We start from the raw sequence: 23,566 nt of genomic DNA, 5'->3' as shown, positions 1-23,566 counted from the left end.
GTCATTTCTTCCTCTTCCGCCGGCCCTGCCTGCAGACCGGATTCGCCCACGTTTCTCCAGAGCCCAGCGCCTGGCCTGGAACCGCCACTGGAAGATGTTCTCCCCAACAAGGCCCTGTGGAGTCTGGCTTTTCTCCTGGAGGGTGGTTGGTGGATCTTGGGCAGAGGAGGCTGTGCTGTCAGGAAGAAGCCAAAAGGGATGGGACAACATTGCCAGACAGGGAGGGAGGTGGGGCTGGCTCACGGGAACGGTCCAGAGAGGGTCCCCACTGAGCCAGGATCACATGGCAGTTTGGGACAAGGCCAGGATTTTGACCCAGATGTGTGTCACTCTCCGGCTTCATTCTTCAGCCATTCTGGGTGCAGTCTGGAGAGTTGGGAAGCATGCAGGAGTGAGTGGCTGGGTCTCTGGTGCCCCTCAGAGGCCAGGCTCTCAGGACACTTGGGGTAGGAGGTGGTCCTCCCATTGAAGGGAAGGAGGGTCTGGAGCCTGCAGTGTCCTGGTGGGAGCAGGCCTGTCTTTGATGCTCACACTTGCAGACCCCTGGGGAAGGCCTGAGTCATCGCTGAGCCGGCAAACATATTTAGCTCCTTTTATGTCCCTAATAAATCAATTTCTCCAGGTCTTTCACACCTGCCACTCGACTTGGGCTGCCTACCCCCATCTCCTGTCCCCTGGCAGCTCTGTGTGCCAGGCTTCAAGATGGAGGGGCTTCTCCTCCCCAGGTACCTGGCAGGGGCCCAGTCTGCCTTCTCCAAGCCCCGTTGCCCTGGCCTATGCCAACCCAGAGCCTTCTGTGCCAAGCTAGTCCTCCCTCAGGCTGGGATGTCTCTGTTCAGCAGCCACATTACTGAATGTCCCCCTCAGAGCTTCATGCAGCCAGAGCTGCAGCCCCAGAGCTGCAAGGATCCTGCACTGTGCACGCAGCTCAGTCCCAGCCAGCACCCAGCCTTCCTCAAACTTGCATTCTTTTGGCCCACTGGGGCTTGTGTTTGGGGCCCAGGGGAGTTCCAGAAATACCTTGTCTTGACCTGCATCCTTGTCCTGTCTCCTACTGGCCCCACTGGCTGGAAGGCTCAGACCTCCACTTGGGTTATCTTTCCTGAGCACACCTCTTCCAAGAAGTCTTCCCAGATCTCCCCCACTGCCCCACTGCCCACAGGAATCTTTCCGCCTCCTATGGCCCCAATTCCAGGTTTTTGTAGCTCCATGAATGCATGCCCACAGTCTGCCTTGTGATCATAATAATAGTAGCACGTAACATCCCAGGAGCTGCCCAACGCTGTTGTTAGTGTATTACATATATTTAATTATTTCCATTTCATAGATGGGAAACCTGAGGCTCGGAGAGCTTGGGAAACCTGCTTAAGACACAGGGGAGAGGTGGGCCTTCACCATGGCCCTCTGGGTGGCTGTTACGGCTGTGCCGCCCTCCGCCCCGTGCCCTCTCACAGTAATGGCGTTCATGGCACCTGCTCATCTTCCTCCCCCGCCATCCCTTCCAGGACAGGAGCTGTGTTGCAGCGGTGCCTGTTGCATGTGGAAGTCCCCCTTCAAGGTTTGCATCATGGAACTCACCTGGCCCAACCTCTCAGGGAGGAAAATCCCAACCAGAGAGGGTAAGCAACTCGTCTGGGGCCCCACAGCCAGAAAGCAAGAGTGCACAAGTCTCCCAGCACCAGGCCCAATGCCAGCCCCAGCAGGGGTGACTGCCCAGCATGAGTGGCGGGGAGGCCCATGCTTGTTTGTGTCCATGGGTGTCTACTGGGCTGCTCGAGCCCTCGGGCCCTGGTAGACCAGATGCCTCCCCCTTTAGGATGTCCAGGCCAGGGCTCTACTCTGGACAGAGACCCCGTCCCTGCAAGGGACAGCCGGTCAGCCCTGTCCAGCCCTGTCCAGCCCTGTCCAGCCCTATCCAGCCCTATCCAGCCCTGTCCAGCCGGTCCGGCCATTCTGGCTGCAGCATCGAAACCTCTTATCCACGTGTGGTGGGAGCCCCCTGCTGACCAGAGTGAGGAGTGGCAGAATGGCAGGTAGGGGAGCAGAGACATGCGCTGGAGAGACTCAGGGGGCCAGTGAGTCAGAGCCCAGCTCTCCATGCTCCTGGCTTGTGGTGCGGCCTCTCCAGGTACCCCTGCATCTCCTGGAGGCACCAGCGTTCTCATAGCTCTCGAGGCCTCTGGACATTTGCACCTGCTGATGCTGAGACCCAGAGGGCCTTTTATCAGTTAACTTCAGGTGAACTAGCAGTTATTGTGCACCTGCTGTGTGCTGGGCACTGAGTAGGTGCACGGTCTGGCCCACAAGGAGCTCACAGTTCAGTGTGGGGCAGACATGAAGTGAGCTCACTGCATTATCAGGTGCGTCATTATCAGGTGCGTGTCCTGTCCCCAGCCTGGCTGCCAATACTCGAGCACCCTCCTCAGAGAAGCCTCCCCGGATTGCCCTCTGCCCAGCCCAGCCCAGCCCTCCACTGCCCGCTCTGCCTCCTCTGGAACAGCATGTGTTCAGGACTGCAGGGATGTGAGCCCCGTGCAGGCAGGGATTCTGCCTTGTTGTAGCAGTGTCTGGGATAGTGCCTGGCACACCGTAGGTGCTCCATAAACATTTGTGGGATGTACAAATAAATGAAGGTTATTGAATTCAAGCTCCTCCATTACCCACCAAGTGATCCTTGGAGCAGCAGTGCTTGCACTCCTCCAGCAATGGGGAACGTACTACTCACCTCCCGTGGCAGCAGGCTCTTTCTCTCTCTCTCTCTTTCTTTCTTTTTTTCTGTCTGTCTGTCTGTCTCTCTCTCCCTCCCCCCCCTTCCTTTCTTTCTTTCTTTCTTTTTTTTTTTTTTTTTGAGACAGAGTCTCACTCTATTTACCAGGCTAGATAGAGTGCAGTGGCATGATCTCGGCTCACTGCAACCTCTGCCTCCCAGATTCAAGCAATTTTCCTGCCTCAGTCTCCCAAGTAGCTGGGATTACAGGCATGCACCACGACGCCTGGCTAATTTTTTGTATTTTTAGACGGGGTCTCACCAGGTTGGCCAGCCTAGTCTTGAACTCCTGACTTCAGGTGATCCGCCCGCCTCAGCCTCCCAAAGTGCTGGGATTACAGGCGTGAGCCACCACGCCCGGCTCTTTTTTTTCTTTTGAGTTGGAGTCTTGCTCTGTTACCCAGGCTGGAGTGCAGTGGCGCCATCTGGGCTCAATGACACCTCCGCCTCCCAGGTTCAAGCAATTCTCCTGCCTCAGCCTCCTGAGTAGCTGGGACTACAGGCACCCACCACCACGCCCAGCTAATTTTTGTATTTTTAGTAGAGACGGGATTTCACCATGTTGGCCAGGCTGGTCTCGAACTCCTGACCTCAAGTGATTCTCCCACATCGGCCTCCCAGAGTGTTGGGATTACAGGCGTGAGCCACCATGCCTGACCGGCAGCGGCTCTTTCTGTCTTTAGACAGCATTGCCTGCTGGAAAGTCTTTTGCCTTTCCCTGGGCTTGTCAGAACCAGCTTGCCTGCCCCTGCTCTGTGGAAGCCCCATTGGCTGTCCAGCCCCTGGGGATGGCTCCTGTGCCAATGTCCCGGGGATGGGGTCCTAGGGCCCTCTGAGTGACCAAATTCCCTGCCTGGCCCTCCTGCCCTCCACTGGGACAGGGACGGAGGTGGAGGGCCTGGTGGGGTCAAGGTGGCAGCTGCAGTCACAGAGAGGACAGAGCCCACTCACGAGTTGGATCAAGAGTTTTATTCTCTCTTTGGAGTGACTCCCAGAACAGCCATTTATGCCCAGAAAATCCATGATCCCATCCCCTCCATGATGGAGGAAGCTGAGGACCAGAGAGGGGAAGGGAGTAGACTAAGGGAGTAGCCAGTGTATCCCAGGAGCAGGACAGAATCTCTGACCCCTGACCCCTAGCCCAGTGCTCCTTCCACCACCCCTGGCTGCTCCTTCATGGACCAATGAGGTGACAGAGGCAGGGCTTAGTTCGTAGGCTGACAAGAATCTGTGGATGTCCTCAAATGTCCCACAAGGTCTCCTCCTGCAGACGCCCAACCCAGACCTTGTCTGGTGCAAATCACCTCCAGGTGCTTGCAGACCTCCAGAGACAGGAGTCTCATCACCTCACAAGGCAGCTACTCCATCCTGACCCTGTGGAAGGTGTGCAAATGTGGGGGTGGGTGGGGACAAGGAGAGGCGCCTTGCGAGCTGCGGTTCCTTCTGGGGAATCCACCTGCTTCCTTGCCCACTCAGGCTGGCAGTGGGGCAGAGGCGACCACATTTCCTGTTCCCCTGCCAAGGAATTTCCCTCCAGGGGCTCCCCTGGGCCTGTGTGAGGGGGTGAGAAGTGTTTCCTGTTAGTGGACCCCTCCTCCAGGCCAGGCCTCCCTGGAGACAGAGCTGGCTGCCTGGGTATTGGAAGTCAGCTCTACTCTGATGATACTGCTGCAGAGGGTCTCGAGATGCTGGGACCCGCCGGGCTGCCCTTTATCACCATGGGACTGCTCGTCAGTGGTCTCGCAGGAAAGCCATGGCCAAGACTCTGCCTCTCCAAGCATGAGCTCTGTGTTACTTTCTGGCTCAGCCACTGCCTCCAGGCAGCCCTCCTGGTAACCACAGTGCACGAAACTCTTCTTGGCTTCTTGGATATAGCACCCATCCTGCTTGAGTCCCATCTGTCTGGGATGTTCTCCATCATTTTCTTGAGGGTCCCACCTGCTCCTCTCACCGAAATGGACATCCTGGAAGGTGGGGTCTATACTGCTCTTCTCTCCCCAGCAACGTTGAATCCGGAGTCTGTCTGGGCTCCATAAACAAGGGCTGCCATCTCCAGCTGGAAGCTGGAGCACAGGGCTAGCAGGGGCCAAGACAAGACGTTTCTAGTCCAAACCCTGCAGTTTTGCAAGAACTAGAGAATGGGCATGACTTGGCAGAGGGCACACAGCGAGTCAGAGGCGGAGCTGAGACTGACCTTGTGGGGTCCAGGCTCCTAGGGCAGTGCTCCCGGGGTTCTGTCCCGGGGTCCTGTCTGTGGGTCTGAGCTGTGTGTGTACTGAGCTCTGTCAGGCAGAGAGGGCCAAGCCCAACCTGAGGACAGGGGAGGGACTGGCAGAGATATCCCTGAAAAGGAACAGCCTTGCCAGGGAGAAGAAGCACTTAGGGACCCCAGGGCCCCTCCTACGTTGAGGGCTGACAGCATCTGAGTGCAGAGAGCACCTTCAGAGCCGAGGACACCGAAGTCCAGAGAGAAGAGAAGATGCGGCATTCTGGGGCTGGTTTTCCTCTGACTGCTCTCCTCACCCCTTCCTGTAGTGCACGTAGGGCGGGGGCCTGCAGCTGGGCGCCCAGGCCAGCGGGCCTCATTGCTGGACTCTGAGCCCACTGCAGCTCCCACCCACTCTCCTGAGCTCTGCCTTCCCCTCTAGAGTCAGCTCGAGGTAACAGGGAAGAGCAATGATGTCTGTGGCCCAAAAGAGTACACTAGGGTGGGAGGTGGGTCTCCAGGCACTGCAGGCGATGGGACTCTCAGGGTGACCAGCCCCCAGTGCCACCTCCAGTGCCACCTCCAGGAATCTCACTGTTTGCTGGCAATCTTCTTCTTCCGAGTAGAGACCAGGTCGTAGAAGGGGACACGGGTGATGCTGGCTCTAGAGAGAAATTTCAGGGCTGGACTGGCCATCAAGGGGGTCTGCTCTCCCAGGGCTTGTATCAGGGGCATGGGACTCCCAGGGAGGTGTAGCCTGCTCTGCCGCGGGGGAAAGGCCAGATGGCCCCAACAAGGGCTGTGCCAGGCTAAGTCCAGACTTGCTAGCCAAGCCTAGTGTCCCATGGTCAGGCCCAGAGCGGGTGAGGCCTCAGATCAGGAGCTGAGAGCCTTGGGAATTCTACTCCCAAATGTCTCTGGGCCCCTTTCCAGGCTCCCACTGGCGACCTTTGGAAGGTGATGGGAAGAGCTTGGGGTGGAGCTGGCAGACCTGCCTGTTGGACCCTGCTCTGTCCCTGGTTCTGTGGCCTGGGCAGGTCCCTCCCATCTCTGGGCCTCAGTTTCCTCATCTGTAAGATGGAGGTGAGAATGGGTCTGCCTGGCAGCCTCACAGGATGCTCCGCTGCAAGGCCCAGGGGAAAAGACCCTGCAAGTCCCAGGACACGGCCCCTACCCAGCAACCATTTCTGCCTTCCTCTGGCCACCAGGCCTCACCCTCGCCAATGTCTTGGGCTGGCTCAGAGTCAAGCCTTGAGAAGATTTGCCATCTTCCCCTTTACCAGATGCGTCTTCCTCATGTCTCTCCTGTTGGTGGCACCACAGAACCAGTCCCTACACTTGGCTTTCCTCACCCAGCCACCCCTCCCTATTTATCAGTCTATGGCTCCCCAGTGCCCCAGGAGAAACCGAAGCTCTTCACCACAGTGGTTGTGGCTTTGCCATGCTCAGCAGTTTCAGCTCCCACACTGCTTAGCCTCATTTGGACTCTGGGATGCTGTGCAGGTAGGCCGCCTGCTGGTTGCCCACACGAGTCCGGGTCCTTTTGCCTGGAAGTTTATCTGGAAAGCCCTTCCCTCCACCTCCACCAGGTCCTTCCCAGGCCACTTTGGATAGTGATGCCAACAAGAGCACTCACCACGTGCCAGGCAAGGGCGGGGCAAGAGCTTTATGTGCAACTCTTTGCTCTGTTTTCCCACCAACCCTATGCAGGTGGTCTCTCCCTTCCCTGTGTCCTGGGGCCTGGCCTGGTGCCAGGCACACAGAAAGTACCCATGGAATACGGGTGGAAGGGGTTTGCCAGCCAGAAACAGGAGGGAGAGACTGGAGTTAGCTCCCTTTACAGATAAGGAAGCAAGACCCAAAAGAAGCAGGGCCTTCTGGAAGGTGACGGGAAGCCGTCCCCAGACCTGGGCACCCCTTACCGGATGGCCTTGATCCACTGGTCACGTTCCTCGGCACTGGTGGCTGAGATCCGGTACGACTCGTGCTTGCCCTCCACCACCCTGCCGTCGCCATCGGTCTTGCAGGCCTTGATTTTCTGGCCTCGGCAGCTGGGGTTGTAGAGCTCCAGGCAGAACTGTGGGGAGGTGGCCAGGCAAGGGTGGGAAGAGAGGGAGGCTGGGTGGGCCCTCCAGGAGGCTCAGAGAGGCCCAGATGCTAGTGTCCCTGATCAGTGTGACAGCCCTATGACAGGCGAAGGGGCAGGAGCTGCTGCTCCCACACTGAGCACTCTCTCTGTGCCAGGCTCCTGAATCCACCATCCTCCCTAAAGTCCCCACGTGACATGTGGGCTCACTGAGGTTCTGAATGGAGCGGAGCTTACTCAGGGCCATCCAGCCAGTCCGGCTGTGTGGGACAACAGGGGACAACCACGTCCTTGGTCCGCCATTGACCTTTTCCCACTGTCCATGGCCCCAGGAGGGAGAGAAGGCAGCCCTGAGCCACGGAGAAGGTTGAGGGGTACAGCCTGGCTTCCTGGAGAGCCCAGCCTCAGGCCCTCTCCCCACATTCTGTTTAGGAAATTTCCCAGTGGCTCCAGCCTCGGGGCCCCGCAACCTGAACACCTACTGGCTTCTTGGGGTCGTCCACCTTCTGCACCGAGAGGTTCTCAAGAGGTATGATTCCCCGTGGCTCCTTGTCCTACAGGGAAAGGAGAAGGAAGGTTGGGGTCAGGAAACGGAACCCTGAGGCCCAAGGCAGGGTGTGAACGTGTGGGGTTCCCCAAACTCAAAGAGGAGCGTGCTCATCTTCCGAGACTGTCCAGCCATAGGGGGACAGAAGTTAGAAGCAGCATGTGAAGAGCTCTGGCTGGAAGTTAGGAGGCCCAGCTTTAAGCCTGGGCTCTGCCTAGGACCTTGGCCCGGCCCTCGGCCCGGCCCTCCTCTGTGTGCCCGTTTTCCCCATCTGTAAAATGGGCATGGAGGGGAACTGAATGATCTCAAAGGATCCAAAGCTGTGTTAGTCGACTGCTCAGTGGGAGTTGGGAAGGGGGTTGTGCGGGGAGAGGTGGGGGCAGGGGAAGGCCCAGGGGACCCCTGCTCACAGTGGTGAACTCGAAGTAGTAGAGGCAGTTGTCAGTCAGGATGAACCAGCGCCGTTTCCACGTCTTCACGCGGCCCCCTGCGCAAGACCAATGTAGCAAGCTGGTCAGTCCTCCTCCTGGGCCACTGACACCTCCTCCAGGGAAGGGTAGGGCCTCAGATGCTTTCCCCTGGACCCCCAGCTGAGTGCCCTAACCCTCGTCCACCACACCTCCCCCCAACATCTATCCCTTTCTCAAACAAGAACCTTAGTGGCTCCTGTCATCCCCAGGCTTCCCTGGAGCTGCTTGAGCTGGCGCTTGGGTGGCCTCCATGATCAGGTCCTAGGAATGGTCCTAGGAATGGCCAGGTCCTAAGAACTGGCCATTCCCTGCTCTTCCTGTTTACCATCATCCATTGCTTCATTTCTTAGCTTGGTCCCTGCCTGGCACTGTGCTAAGCATTTCATCCTTCATTTGCCAGACACTGCTCTAGAGGTTTTAAAAAATATTACTTATTAATCCTCATAACCATGTATAAAGAGGAGACCATTGTGAACCCCATTTTACAGGTGAGGAAACAGTCATGGAGAGGTAAAATCACCTGCCCACGGTTCAGCAGCAGAGCTGGGATTCGAACCCCAATGTCCTAGTCCCAGAGCCCAACTCTTGGCCATTTTGCTGCACATTTAACCCTCCCAGAGATCATTCTCCCCATCTTACAGCTACAGAAACTGAAGCTGAAGAACCTGACCATCAGTTCTTGGGTGGAGGAGCTGGGGTTTGGGCCCAGGGCTGTGTGACTCTGAGGCCCCCTCTCCCATCTGAGTTGGGATTTATGACATAGAGCTTCTCGGGGGGCGGACGGCACATGGCTGGGGCAGGACAGGAGGCTGAGTGCTCTGGAGGAGGATGGACTGGGGTGTGGCGTGGAGAGTCAGAGGGCTCGGGGGCTCCTGGGGGTTCTGGGCAGGACTGGCACGGGGCTTGGTAGACAGGAGGTGCTGGAGGCTCAATGTTGCTGGAGGTGAGCCAGGTTGAGACCCCTGCTTCAACATGAGGCATCTGTCCTCACCTGCCCTGGAGGCGCTGTCCCCGGCTGGACTGTCCCTGCTGGAGAGGCTTCTGGAAGTGTGTGTGGGAGGCAGGGACAGATGGCCGGGCGCTGGGGTTGCCCTGCTGGACTCTACAGCCACTATTACTGCAGCTCCCACCCCAGCTGCTCTCTGCAGGGTGCAGGCCCTCCCTGCCCCCAGTCAGCTTGAAGGGAGCCTCCCCCTAAGCCACATCCTGTCATCCTTCCTCCCCCCCTTTAGGGACACCTAACCCTCTGCCCCCTCAAATCTGCCCCTGGCTGGCTGTGTGGCCTCAGGCAGATCCCTGACTTTACTGTTCTACTGTAGGGTGGACCAGCACCTTGCCTGAGCTCAGTAGGTTCTGAACAAATGGTACTTCCTGCTATGACTTCTCTCCCCATTCCTCTGGGGAGAGAGAAACAGAACCGCAGCTGAAGCGTTTGTCAGTGGGTCTGTCTGCCTCTCGCCCGGCTTACAGCTCAGCCCCCACCACTGGCTCCCTTCCTTCTCAGGACAGATGGATGGATGGGGCAGGCAGACGGCTGCACTGGGGGCCAGGAGACCTGGGGCTGTCCAACTCCATCCCCCAGGATGCATGTGAGCCTCGTGTCAGCTGTGTGCCTGTGCGTCCATGAGTGTGCGTGCAACGATGTGTGCCCGTGCATGCATGAGTGTGTGTGTGATGTGTGCCCGCGCGTGCATGAGTGTGTGTGTGATGATGTGTGCCCGCGTGTGCATGAGTGTGTGTGCGACGACGTGTGTCTGTCGGTCTCTCACCCAGCTTGAGCAGCCAGCCCTCCCGGTCTGGGTTGAAGAAGGTGTGAGTGAGGTCATTACCGTCGTCCTCAGGGATGGAGAACGGCTCACTCTTGATGCTGTCGAAGAGGTTCTGCCCCAAGACAAGGGAGAGAAAGACCTGGCTGTGAGTCCACCTGAGTCCAAGGCCTAGGCCTGGCCTAGCCTGTGTGGCCTTGAGCAGGTGGCTCACCTGCAGGCATACTCTTTCCTCACCTATTTATCGTAGTCCCTGGGCTTTTCTTGGTGAGCCCCTCCCTGGTTCCCTCCATTCAGCCTGGGCCTGGTCTTGCCACCCTGCCACCCTGCCACCCCAGTCATGCTTCCCTCTGTGCTACTGCAGGGCAGAGCGAGCAGGGTCAGCCCCTCAAACACACATATATACAAACATACATGCTTACACACACATACGTGCACACTCACACACATGCACATGTATGCACGTTCACACACATGCATGCACACTTATATAAATGCACACGCACACATACATGCACACACACGCATGCTTACACACATGCACACTTATATGCGTGCACGCTCACACATACATGCACATGCATGCATGCAAACTCACACACACACGTGCACACTCACACATGCTCACACACTTGCACACTTATATAAATGCACGCTCACACATACATGCACACGCATGCATGCATACTCACACACATACGTGCACACTCACACACATGCTCACACACATGCACACTTATATAAATGCACGCTCACACATACATGCACACACATGCATGCATACTCACACATACATGCACACACATGCATGCATACTCACACACATGTGCACACTCGCATGCAAGCACACTCACACATATATGCACACAGATACATGCATGCTCACACATATACATGCACACTCGCAGACACATATACACGCTCACACATACATGTACACACATGCACACTTATATACATGCACGCTGACACACATGCACGCTTGCGTGCATATACATGCACTCTTACACATACATGCACGCACACTGACAATATACATGCACATACATACATGGATGCCCACACACACATATGCATGCTTACACACACAGACAACAGACACACACACACACGTATTCTCTTTCTGTCTGTCTCTGGGGCACAGCAACCTTGGCAAAAGCCACGGGAGGAGGGTCCTCTCCTGCTTAGGTGCGGCAGCAGAGAGGTCCCTGAGTTGAGGGGCCACCAGGGAGGACGATACACCACTTCCTGTTGACAGGCCCAGCTGAGGGACAGCCCAGGGTGGGATGCTGGCTGTGACTCTCAAAAGCCCTTCTCCTAAGCAGACCTATGCTGGATGGGCCGCGGTGGGGTCTGGGGAGTTCCCAGAAAGCAGACTGCAGTTCTCCATGGAAGCCTTTCTGGCAGTAAGAGCTGGTGACGTGGGAGAGCAGCCTTGTAGGATCATGAGCTCTTTGTCACTGGAGGTAAGTAAGCCAGGTCTGCAAGTTCCCTGTGGGCAAGGTGTGGCCGCTGGTGCCAGATCACCCCTGTGTGCTTTGAATCTCCTGCCATGAGATATTGCGTTCTATGAGCAACGTGCCTAGACTGCCAAGTGTTTGGAGAACCATTCTAAACTGTCCATTTCTGCTTATTCAAAGCAAGCGCAGTGTTATCTCAGAGGATGAAATCATTTCCTTTCGCTGTGTTTGTGTATGCTGCTGCTCAGATGTTTCTGTTCAGATGCTTTCTTCGAGATTTTAAATGAAAATTCTCACAAGTATCATTTGACTCTCTCAAAGTTTTAGAAATGGAGCTTGCTGGCTCTTTAAGGTCCTTTCTGACCTCAGAGCTCAGGGGTCCAGAGTCAGGGGTGGGCTGGGAGTGGCTTCGCTGGGCTCAATCTGGCTGTGGGGCTATGGGGGTGGGGAAGAGCAGGCACTAGTTTCTCTCTGGGAAGCCCCTACATGCATCCCCGGGAATTCCCAGGTGGCACTGGCTGGTTGAACAAGGGCCTGAAACAGGAAGGCCCCATCAACAAAGCTGTCAGCACAGACAAATATTTGGAAGCCCAAAGAGCTGTGCAGGGGGGCAGACAGGGGGTCTTGACTGCCACAAAACCCACAGGGGGACCCAGCAGCTTCTGCGGTCACTGTATCAGCCTGTACATTCTGCCCCCGCAAAGAAAACTGCTGAGTTCACCCACATTTCCTGTCCCCTGTAAACACCAGCCTCTCCTGCAAGTAAACGCCCTGCACGCACTGCCGCCAAACCCCTGGGCCTAGCTGTCTTCTCCTGGCTGGGTGGATGTGCAGAAATGCAAGGGCCTCCTTCCGGTGGCCCTGCTGGCTCTGTGTCCCTCCACCCCCACCTCCTCAGTTTCCCTCTGGGGAGTCTCTGCTCCTCTGTGTTCTGCCCAGGTCACTTGGCAGGGTTGACACCCACAGGTCCCCAGTCCCAGGCTCCAGGAGGGGGTGAATGACTCACATCTGGCTGACTAGAGCATTACATCCTGCTAGCCGCAGTTCGGGGAGTTCAGTTCAGGCCCAAGCCAGCCAATAAGCATTAATCCTGGGACTTTAGCTGAAACCACTGAGGACGAGGACTGTGAGGGCACGGGAAGGCCGGGCCATCTCTGCCGCACCTGGGCAGAGCTGGTTTAAGAGAGAAATTAACACAGAGGAGGGGGTTGCTGAGAGATGGGGCAACTGGATCAGGCCCTGATGTCACTGGGCACCTGGATCTAGCTGAACCTGAAGCCAGCATTTCTGAAGGCAGATCGATCTGTGATCTTTTCAGTGACATGAATTGAGATTCCCCTAGCTAGGAAGTAACTGGTAGCTGGAAAGCACAGCCAAGTCCTCCATCCCCAAATCTTGGCTTCTGGCCTCTGCAGAGGGATAGGCTCTGAAGTCAGTCATGGGTTTGAATCAGGATTCCTCATAAACTATGAGACCTCTGGCCAGCTACCTCTCATGGAGCTCAGTGTCCTCTGCTGTAAACTGGGGATGGGATGACTTAATAAGAACGTGAAGTACTTAGCACTGTGTCCAATCCACAGTCCATTCTGACCGAGAGGCCTGGGCAAGGACCCAGGAGGTGCAGGGCTGCCTATGGCAGAAGATGCCTGGAACTGGGAGACTGTTACTCTGCCTGGGCCTCAGTTTCTCCAATTGTAACACCGGAGAGTGGAGTTCTTTGTCCTCTCATCCCTTGTGCCTCCTCCACCCTAGCTCCCCCTCCCACAGCCCTCAGGGTGGGTGGTTCCTTTCCTAGCTTTTCTCAAGGCCTACCAAGTGCCAGGCACGTAACAGCTTCTCAGAAAACAATATGAAGCCAGCATCATCAGCTCACTTTGCAGATGAGGAAGCTGAGGCTCATGTCCAAAGTCACACAGACATAAGGGCAGAGCTGGGATTTGACCTCCCATCCCTGTGATTCTGAACTCACTGTGCCTTCACCCTGAGCTTCTTGGGGACTCTGCCCCTGCCCCATCTGGATGGCCAGAGCAAGGTTGGTTCAACCCTCCTGTCCCCTGAATACCACTGTGCACCTCTCCACAGCCTTTCCCAGCTGCGCATCCTCGTGGTCTGTGTACCCTTGAGGGTACCTCGTGGTCTGTGTACCCTTGAGGTGACCTCTCTTTGGGTCACATCTATGTAGACTTAATTTTGCAAACTGGGCCACTTAAAAGCATTACATGTCCTCCTCACTTAATGGGCCCAAATTGGAGAATCCTTCTGCAAAATGGTGACCTTCAACTATCTGAAGGTGCTTAAAGCTGAATGCTTGCTTTACATTTGGGGAAAATGAGGCCCAGACAGAAGGCAAGAGGATCCCCAAATCCACGCAGCTGCCTGTGTGTTTCTTTTTGACCTGGGAAGCTTCAGGATTGATTAGCCACTCCAACTACACCAGGCACTTGGCTGAATACCTTACACTTCTGCACTAATCCTATGAACTGAGGCTCAGAGAGGTCAAGTCACTTTCCTAAAGTCACACAACCAGAAAGTGGGGTAGCCAGGACTGGAGGCGGTTCTGAGTCCAGCGCTCTGTTCTTTCCTTTAGTCTGTGTCTGCCTCTCTGGGTTGCCAAAGAGGATAATAAGGGCTTCCTAGAACTCCCAGGCAGATTTTGAAGCTAAATTGAGATAATAGACCCCAAAGCCTGGTGAGAAGAAACTTACAAGTTCCATACAAATGCGGTGCATTGTTATTAACAAAAGGCTCGAATTGGGAAAAACAGCTAAGGGGGGAGATGCTGAAGAGGGCTCACTGGGAGCTGGAGGCAATAATGTGGCACCTGGGAGAGCGGCAGGACCAGTGCTGGGAGGTAATTAACTCATTCTCTGCCAGACACGATGTGCCCGCATAGCACCACGAGGACCCCAAATGAAATGAGTCACCAATGCTCAAATGCTGTTTAAAATGTTTCAGGCATTTTACTAAATGCTGGGGCTTTTTTCATTATTAATTAGTTTTAATAGTGACTTAAGCCACAGGCCCTACTTTAGCTGGGGAGCCATGCAGGAGGCAGGTATTATACACCTGGCACAGGCTCTGCCCGTGACATTTAAAACAGTTACTCCCTGTGGCAAGTATTATTATCTCCACTCTCCTGGCAGAGGGGATAGTGGCTTCAACTCCAGTGAGTCATTGCCTATGGTCACCTAGCAGGCAAACGGGGAAGACAGGAGTAGACCTGAGCTCCAACCACCTCTCAAGCTCTCATGCTACAGAGTGGCCCCTCTCTGATGTACTTTCTCCTCTTGGGACCCGGCAAGAGGTGGGTTAAGGGTGAGGCACTTCTCAAACACCGAGGGGCACCAGAATCATTCCAGATCCAGGCTCCACCCCAGCCTTGGAGGCAGGAGGTATACTCGGTCCTGAGCTGGGACGGTGGTGTTCGCACCCCCTCCACCCCTCCTGCTGGGCTCTGACCATGGAGGGGATTGAAGCTCTTGGGGCTCTGGGGCATCTCCAGTCCTTGAAGTGAACTTGTCCATTCATTTTTCCTAAGCCAGGCTCTGAATCTCTCCTTCCTGTTCTTATGAATTCCCCCTGGCTCCCTGTGGCCCATACGAAACAGGCAAACTCCTGAGGCTGTCATTGGAAGCCCTGGACCCTCTGGCCCCACCCTGTCACCCACTACTGTGCATATATACCACACCTCGGCCACACTGGACACCTCTCCTTTCCCAACCAGGACACGCCTCCGTTCTGGCCATTTCTTCTTTCGGAAATGTCCTTTCCCAGCTTCTCCTCTGGGAGCACTCCCATGTAACCTTCAAGGCCCAGTTCAGAAGTCACCTCCTCTGTGGAGACTTCCAGGATGGCACCCTTCCCTGCCCCCAGAGCAATGACAGCCGCAGTGACAGCAGATCTGCATCTCCAGAGCTCCATCCCCACAGCCAGCACGGCATGAATCATGCAGCCTTGTAATTCACGTGTGTACAGTCCTCCCACCAGACCCTGAACTTGGTCAGGGCAGCATATGTGGTTGATTCATCCCTGGGGCCCCCGTGCTGGGCGCAGAGCCTGGCATGGTGTGGCAGGGGTGCAGGCTATTTGAGGAAGCGACCGGAGGTTGGCAGGGCCCAGCTCAAGTAGGGCCTTGTGGAAGACCTCAGTTTCCTCCTCTCTAAAGGACAGAGGGCTTAGAGCAGAGTCTGAGGGTTTTCAGGCCTGACATGCTGAGCATCTAAAAATCTCTATTCTAAGAAATAGACCTGGGCTGTGTGAGGTACCCTTTTGGGAAGATGTGAAAGATGGCTGCCCAGAGTCCCCCAAAGGCTTAAATCTGGGTGGACCTCCTGGGTGGTCTATCTCAGACACCCTTCTCAAGATGGGGGCCTCTTTTGGGCAGGCGGGTTTGAGGATCAATGTGCTTTGTGACAGTGCCTCTCCAGACAGTCACAGCCTGGGTGGGCCATATCAGCAGAGTCCCCACTGGGGGCTGTCTATCTCAGAGGAGCCCTTCCCTGGCCATTCATCTAAGGACAGGTCCCTCCTGGATTCCCCGGGGCCGGGCTGGGTGGGCTGTGCCTCTCTCACCCGCAGCTGGTCCTCGGGCAGGTCGCTACCGTTGTTGATGCCGCGGTTCATGGACACAAAGCGCTCGAAAGGCGGCCTGTCCCGGACGTTGGGATTGTGGAGGCTGGTGTTGAGCATGATGATGGAGAAGGACAGCACGTAGCAGGTGTCTGCGGAGGGGACAGCGGTCACAGTTCTGGCCCTGGCCACTCTCCCTGCCTCTGTCCCGGCCCCTTGTAGGGCCCAGAATCTGCCGTTGCAAGGCCCCAAAGGTCCACCTTGTCCTCCTCCCACTCTTGCTGGTCCCCACCCCCTCTTAAACTAACATCAGCCTCTCTTTCTGAGCCCCTTCCTACCTTCGCGCTTCGGCTCCTGCTGGACCCCCTGCCAGACCTGCCCCTCCTTCCCTCCTCTCCGCTTCAATCCTCCTTCTTGCTCAGCCACGGCTTGGGACCTCTTCCCCGCAGAGCCCTTCCAGCCCCCTGCCCACTCTGTTCTCTGCCTCTGGGAACTCGGAGAACACTCATTGTTAGCAGCACTGTTCAGGGCTGAGCCACTGCTGCTCTGTAATCTTGCTGGCGTTCCTCCTGAGCCCCAGCGCCTCTCCCATTATTCAGACTTTCAAGCGCTCAGGAGGGAGGGCTGGGCTGATGGCTGGGAAGGGAGGTAATTGCTACTCTGGCGAGGTCTTTTGTTGAGTATTTGGGCCCTGGATCCAGAGCCAGGGAAGTTCAGCTGCGTCTCCAACTCTCTGGTTGACCTTGGGAAGTACTTGACCTCTCTGACCTTCAGCTTCCCCATCCTTGACGTTCAGAGGTTAATCTTTGAAGTAACTGCCTGTTCTGGAACATCAATGATTCTATCTCTGATAGCAGTGGCGCCGAGCGTTGTTGGTGCTTGCCCTGTGCTAAGCTCTCACATCCCCATGCCTATCCTATGAGGCAGGTCCTGTTATCACTCCCATTTTTCAGATGAGGAAACCGAGGCACAGGAAGTTAAGCTATATGCCCAACATTACAAAATTAAGAAGTAATTGGACCGTGATTCAAATCTGGTGCTTTAAGATGCCTTCTTTCCTACCTACAACTATTTATTGAGTACATACTCTGTGCTGTGGGCCTGGGAGACATTGATGACGGGTCTGACAGGGTCCCTGCCCTTGTAGGACGTTTAGACTTGTGACAGATAATAAACAAACAAACAAACACTAAATTAAGATCTGACCACAAAGTAGGGCAAATGTTCTGGAAGGTTTGTTCGTGGACACAGCCAGGAGGCGGCATGCTCGCGGACAAGTCATTTCATCTCTGTGAAGCTATATTCCATGCGTCAGGGAGGGATGAGAAGACTACTGACTTCAAACGGTTGATGTATGGATTGAGTAACTTTGGCTTGGCATGGTGGCTCATGCCTGTAATCTCAGCACTGTGGGAGGCCAAGGCGGGCGCATCACCTGAGGTCAGGAGTTCTAGCCTGTCCAACATGGTGAAACCCCGTCTCTACTAAAAATACAAAAAATTAGCCAGGCATGGTGGTGGGCGCCTGTAATCCCAGCTACTTGGGAGGCTGAGGCAGGAGAACTGCATGAACCCGGGAGGCGGAGGTTACAGTGAGCTGAGATCACGCCATTGCACTCCAGCCTGGGTGAAAGAGAGAGACTCTCTCTCTCAAAAAAAAAAAAAAAAAAAAAAAAGGATTGAGTGACTTTGCCTGTTTAAAGCACTCAGCGCATAGGGATTACAGGGTTGGTTATTGTTGTTATGACAACTAGATCCAGAGAAGAGGCCAGGACAAGTTGGCCATGATGGTCCCTCGCCCACCCTGTCCTCTGGATGTTTTCACATGGGCATTGGGTTAGCCTTGGGAGAGAGTGCTATGGAGGACTGACCTTTGTGGATCTCCTTCTATGCCCCTTTTGCCCCCTACACCCTGCCCAGGCCGTTTCATGCTTCTGGGCCTTTGTTCCAACTGAAACTCCTGCCAAAAAGGCCCTTTCTCCCCTTAACCTCCTGGAAAACTCCTATTCATCCTTCAAAACCCCATTCAGACCTCACCGCCTCTGAGAAGCCATCTTGGACATGCTGATTCCCTTACTCCTGCCCTCAGACAGAGGTGCTGCTGCTTTAGCCATAGCATCCCGTGCCATCATCTCCTGCCTCCTCTCCTAAGAACTGTGTCTCCAGGTAGCTCTGTCAGACAAGCACCCAGCAGCAATGAAGTCAGTGCTCAGTGAGGGCTCGTGAAGGGGTCTGGGCTGCCAGGGTCTGGGTACCTGGGGGAAGCCTGAGGGGTTCTGTGAAATCTATGCCTGGCAATGCTGAAGGGGTCTCGGAGCCCTGGGTCCCACACCCCGCCTGGCACCTGTGGACTGGAAGACGCCCGGGTTGCAGAGGCAGTATCGGGTGGCAAAGGCCTCCATCATCCGGTCTATCTTCTGGGCCTCGCCCGGCAGCCGGAAGCTCCACAGGAACTGCCTGGGGGAGAAACGGGGCCACGGGCAGTGGAGTGAGTGGGCTCTCGCGGGCCCCAGACAAGCTGCCCTGCCTCTCCCAGGTTCAGTCTCTGTATCTTGTAAATGGGGGAATCTGCAAATGTCATCTGGGCTCATGGGGAAGTGGGATGGGCACCAGGGAGCCCCAAGCATGCAGGAGGTAGCCAAGAAATGCCTTTTCTTGCAGAATACGGAACTAAGCACACGCCCCGCTCTGCACGTCTGAATCCCAGCACTGACTGCAGCCCAGTCTGCCTCAGCTGGAAAGGGGGTCTCTGCCTGCCCCGGGGTCTGTGGCTTCCTGCACCTGGCCTTTGGGCCCTGAGATCTGGCTGTGGGACCTAGTTGGGGAAGGGGTGGGGCAGGGGTTTTGCCTTGCTAGGGCTCCCTTTCTTGGAACCTTGACTTCCCTCTAGCTTTGGAAGTTGGTGGTTTCGACAGCTTCAAGCTAAGTTCTCTGAGAGTGAGAACTGGGCCTGTATCTCTCACTTCTCCTCCTGGGCTTCACACAGTCCTGGGCACCTAGCAACGGCTCAGTAAATAAGTGAATGAATGAATGAATATGTGAATGAATGAATGAATATGTGAATGAATGAATGAAAGAATGAATATGGGAGACTCCCAAGTCACCTACCCCTCTCCCTTAAAGAGCTAGGAGTTAGAGAACACTGGGTGGTGGTGGCTTCTTCCTTCTCTGTATTGTGAACTCCTACTCACCCTCCAAAGCCCAGATCAGATGCTCCTTCTCGGAATCTGAGTTTGTGAGCAGCATCAAGACTTACTGAGCACTCACTGTGGACCAGTTCTAAACACTTTCCCATTTAGTCTTCACAACCCTGTGAAGTTGGTACTATTATTATCCCCATTCTACGACTGAGGAAACTGAGGCACAGCAAGGTTTATTTATTTTTTTGTGAGACAGAGCCTCACTCGGTTGCCCAGGCTGGAGTGCAGTGGTGTGATCTCGTCTCACTACAACCTCCACCTCCCAGGTTCAGGTGATTCTCCTGCCTCAGCCTCCCGAGTAGCTGGGATTACAGGTGCCCGCCACCACGCCCGGCTAATTTTTGTATTTTGTGCATGTGTATGGCTTGCTTAAGGTCACTTGGGGGAGAGCAGCAGAGCTGGGATTTGAACTGTATAGTCTGGCTCCAGAGTTTGTGCTTCAAACTGATAATTGTATTGCCTCTGTAGCTGTAAAAATGAGTACCAACAACAGTACCCTAATTGGAAGCTAATAAGTAATAATAACTGGAATACATACTAAGCAGTCTTATAAAATAAATAAAACATGCACTAATCCAAAAAGTAGAAGAATGACCGTAATAAAGTAATAATGATTAGACTGATTAAATATGGGCATGATAGAATTCTAACGTAGTAAGAAGGCAGTATTTGCAAGGAACTAGGCCCTTTCCCAGGTGGTCCAGCTCAGCTCTGTGAGGCAGTACTATCATGAAGTCATTCTTGTTCCTTGCCTCCTCTTCTTTGCTCCCAACCTTTTGTTTGTGCTGTTAGCTGTGTGGATCACGACACCCCCAGCCACTGGGGCTGTGCAACCCTTGAGGGCCGGGACCCTGCCCCGGGACTACCCACCTGAGGGCCTGGACGAGGTTGAGGTTGGCGAACTCGTGGCAGTCCACGAAAGCCTGGAGGACCTGCAGGTTGACGGGGTCCCTGGGGAGGGGGTGGAAGGGAGGGTGGGACACACTTGGATACTTGCTGGCACCCACCTCCTGGAGGGGGTTGAGGTGGGGGAGGGAGAGGACAGACACATCTGTCCTTCCGGGGTCCAGCTGCCATCTGGTGTGTTCACATCTGTCCCACCCATATCACACCCGGAGGGCACACCCTTGTCCTCCCATGCAGGAACACACACCTTCACGGCTCACCAGCGCTGGTCTGGCCTGGGAGGGGAGCCCTGGCTTTGGAGCGGCCTGCCCTCAGTCCAGGCCTTCCTCATTTCCTGTAACTTCCCACCTGGTAACCTCGCGGAAGCCACTTGACCTTCCCAGCCCCAGCTTCCTCATCTGTACAAGGGAGAGGAGCTGACCTCCCCCATCTCCTCCCTCTCCCCAGCTCCTCAAGCAGGAAGGTGCCCTTCTCACCATCTGCATCCCCTGCTCAACCCGGGAGGGAGGGGTGTCCTTGGGAGCTGGGGAGAGGGCTGTTGACTCTCTGGTCCATCTTCACCCCATCCCCTCGCCCACCCGTCAGACCAGTCCTTTGCCCAGAGCCCTCCCACAGATCCCCACCTCCTCGCCCACTACATCCTCCCTCTCTCCTCCCGTCCAGTCTAGATTCTTGAGCCTGTTTCTGACCCCAGGGGCTTTGCACTTGCTGCTCCTGGACTGCTCCTCATGCCCTCACCTCTTTTACGTTTTGGTCAAATGTCACCTTCTCCATGAGACCCTTCCTGTCCGCACTATTCTAAATCACAGCGTCCAACCTGTGGTCCCCAGCATATCTTTCTTTCTTTTCTCTTTTTTTTTTTTTTTTTTGAGACGGAGTCTCGGTCTCGATCTGTTTCCCAGACTGGAGTGCAATGGTGTGATCTTAGCTCACTGCAACCTCCAACTCCCGGGCTCAAGCGATTCCCTTGCTTCAGCCTCCTGAGTAACTGGGACTACAGGCACCTGCCACCACATCCGGCTAATTGTTGTATTTTTAGTAGAGACGGGGTTTCACCATGTTGGCCAGGCTGGTCTCAAACTGCTGACCTCGTGATCCGCCCGCCTCGGCCTCCCAAACTGCTGGGATTACAGGCGTGAGCCCCGAGCCTGGCCGGTCCCCGGCATTTCTGACTTCCCTTCCCCGCTTGATTTGTATTCCACAGAGCTTATCATTCTCTAACATATTTTACATCTATTGAGACCTGTCTCTCCCACTAGTGTGGACCTCCTGAGGACAAGAGTTTTGTCTGTCTTATTCACTGGTGTACACCTATGGCTTAGGATGGTGCCTGGAACACAGTAGACCCTAAGCAACATTTATTTGTTGAATAAATGACTAAATGAATGATGGCAGTCAGGCTTTGACTCAGAATCTGGAGGGGATGATCCGTGAGCCCCTCAAGCCCTAGGAGTGATGACTTTCCTAACATAATTCATCCTCTCACCTGCACATCCACACACCTGTACACACCTGCACACCTTCATTTCCTGCCTCGCTAAGGCTCCACTCGTTCTTACCTCTCCCCCAGGTAGGTACCAATGGCTGTCTTGTTGAGGCCCTCGCCTTTATACAGGAACCGTGCAATGTCCTGGATGTCAGGGGTCAGCAGCTTGTGCTCAATGAAATACTGGATACCCTGGAGGGGGTACACAGAAGCCATGAGCAGCTGCTGCATGGAAGCAGGCCTGGGAGGGGGAAGGGAGGAAGGAGCTTCCATGGCCAGAATCCTGGAGCCTGGCATTCTGGTGTTGGCACAGTCTGTTCTGGGAAGTTTTGACCCCTCCTTCACAGGAGCTGCTTTTGGGAGGTGGTGAGTTCCCCATCACTGGAGGCATGCAAAGAAAGTCAGCTTTCCTGCCATGAACCAGGTTCATGCCAGGTACTCCCCAGGGTCCCCTTCAGTCTGACATTCTTTGATTATATGCTTCAGTGATTCTAGGGATTTGTAATTCTGAGATTCAATGATTCAGCCATTTCTTTTGTTCCCCTAAAACTCATATTATTTAAAAATAGCGTTTCATTCTTTCACACAAGTAATCTATGTCTATTGTATAAAAGTTAGAAAAAACCAGCTCAATCCAAAGGGGAGGAAATTGCCCGGGCCCTACTGCTCAGAGGCAGACAGCTTCCATCGTGGTGACCTTCCTTCCCTTGCTATGTGAAAATGGGCTCAGACCATGCCTGTCACATTTACATCTGCTTTTCGGATTGGACAATATCACAAGCATCTCTCCTCACTACCGAGGCACTCAGAGTTTGTCATCCTAGTTTTAGGAGTTGGAGGGGTTGGTCTCTGGCTCTCCACGAAGATTCCTCTGTGTTCTACTGCTGGAAGGTGGGTGCAGGCCACGAGGGCCCAGTGACAGGCAGAGGATGCAGAGGACACCCCTGGGTGCTGGGTGGGGCAAGAGTGTGAGCCTGCGGGGGTCTCTGTGGGTGGGAGCAGGAGTCCAAGGGTCTGTGGCCATGAGAGGTGAATGGTTATAACACTTTGGGCCTGTGATGGGGACAGGGAGCCTTCTAAGCCAGAGCGGTAAATTTCCAGGGACCCCAGCTTGGTGCTCTCTGCTGGCCACCCTGACCCCACCTTGGTGTGTCTGCCTGCGGTTTCCTTCTGTCTGCGTCCTTTCAGGAAAGGTGGGGTGAGGCGAGGGGGCTCACCTGGTGGGGTGAGGCGAGGGGGCTTGGGAGTGGCGTGGGGGAGTGAGATAACCCAGCCCTGAGCTGCTGCTCCTGCTAGCAGAGGGGTGGGTGGTGGGACCGCAGGACTGGCCCTCCCTGAGCCCAGGGCTGGAAGATGCTTCTGGAGCCTGAGCCCCAGATCCAAGAGCTCCACTGTCCCAAGCCACATTCATGGAGAAGGAAATGGAGGCCCAGAGTGGGGAAGGGACTAGGCCAAGTGCATGGACACCGTGGCCTCCTCCATGCTCCTGGCTTCTCCTGCCCCAGGGCGCGTATGCCTGGGAGTAGACAGGGCGCCCAGCCACAGCTGGCCATGTGGCACTGGACAAGATGCCCAGCTCTGCTGGGCCCAGCTTCCTCCTCTGGAAAGGGGTCGTGTCAGCTGAGGGGAGCGAGAGGACACCGGACAGGTGCTCCCATGCAGCCCCCACACCCTTGGCCCGGGCCCTCCACAGCTGCCTACCTTGGCGGGGTCCATGTTGAACTTCTTGCGCCCAATACACAGCTCCTTCTCCTTCTGGGCCATCCGGCTGTGGACGTGAGGACATCAGCTTAGGCTGCCCCAGGAACCTGAATTACCCTCTCCACTCCCCAAGGACCCTTGCCTCAGCAGGAGCCCATACCCCTCTAGGGACCTCCAAGTGTGGCCTCTGGGTCCTGCATGGGAACCACCTGGGCAGGAGAGAGAAGTGCAAGGCCTGGCTCCTCCCAGAGCTCTGCAGCTGACTCCTCTGATGGGCCCAGCATGGGCATTTAGCAGCTCTCAGGACCCCGGAGCTGCTGTGTGGGAGCAGGTGGAGGGGCCCTGTGCAAGAAACTGGGGAAGGGGGCGAGGGCTGAGCGCGCAGGTGCTGGAGCCAGGTTCC

General features: G+C 55.5%; 1 protein-coding gene across 1 annotated transcript in view; it reads right to left on the bottom strand.

The window, feature by feature from the left end:
• Positions 1-3,721: 3,721 nt before the first annotated feature.
• Positions 3,722-23,566, bottom strand: part of CYTH4 (cytohesin 4) — a 33,647-nt gene continuing 13,802 nt past the window's right edge. The window contains exons 4-13 of the mRNA XM_024240139.3: positions 23,164-23,230; positions 21,536-21,654; positions 19,941-20,021; positions 18,215-18,327; positions 15,875-16,023; positions 9,846-9,957; positions 8,017-8,093; positions 7,542-7,613; positions 6,896-7,050; positions 3,722-5,637 (exon numbers count right to left, since the gene is read on the bottom strand). Of these exons, the coding sequence (XP_024095907.1) occupies positions 5,565-5,637; positions 6,896-7,050; positions 7,542-7,613; positions 8,017-8,093; positions 9,846-9,957; positions 15,875-16,023; positions 18,215-18,327; positions 19,941-20,021; positions 21,536-21,654; positions 23,164-23,230 (1,018 nt within the window). The 3' untranslated portion in view covers positions 3,722-5,564. The remainder of the gene's footprint in view (positions 5,638-6,895; positions 7,051-7,541; positions 7,614-8,016; positions 8,094-9,845; positions 9,958-15,874; positions 16,024-18,214; positions 18,328-19,940; positions 20,022-21,535; positions 21,655-23,163; positions 23,231-23,566) is intronic.

This window comes from Pongo abelii, chromosome 23 (genome assembly GCF_028885655.2).
Source record: "Pongo abelii isolate AG06213 chromosome 23, NHGRI_mPonAbe1-v2.0_pri, whole genome shotgun sequence".
In the NCBI taxonomy this organism is placed as follows: domain Eukaryota; kingdom Metazoa; phylum Chordata; class Mammalia; order Primates; family Hominidae; genus Pongo; species Pongo abelii.
This window is presented reverse-complemented; position numbering and strand designations above follow the sequence as displayed.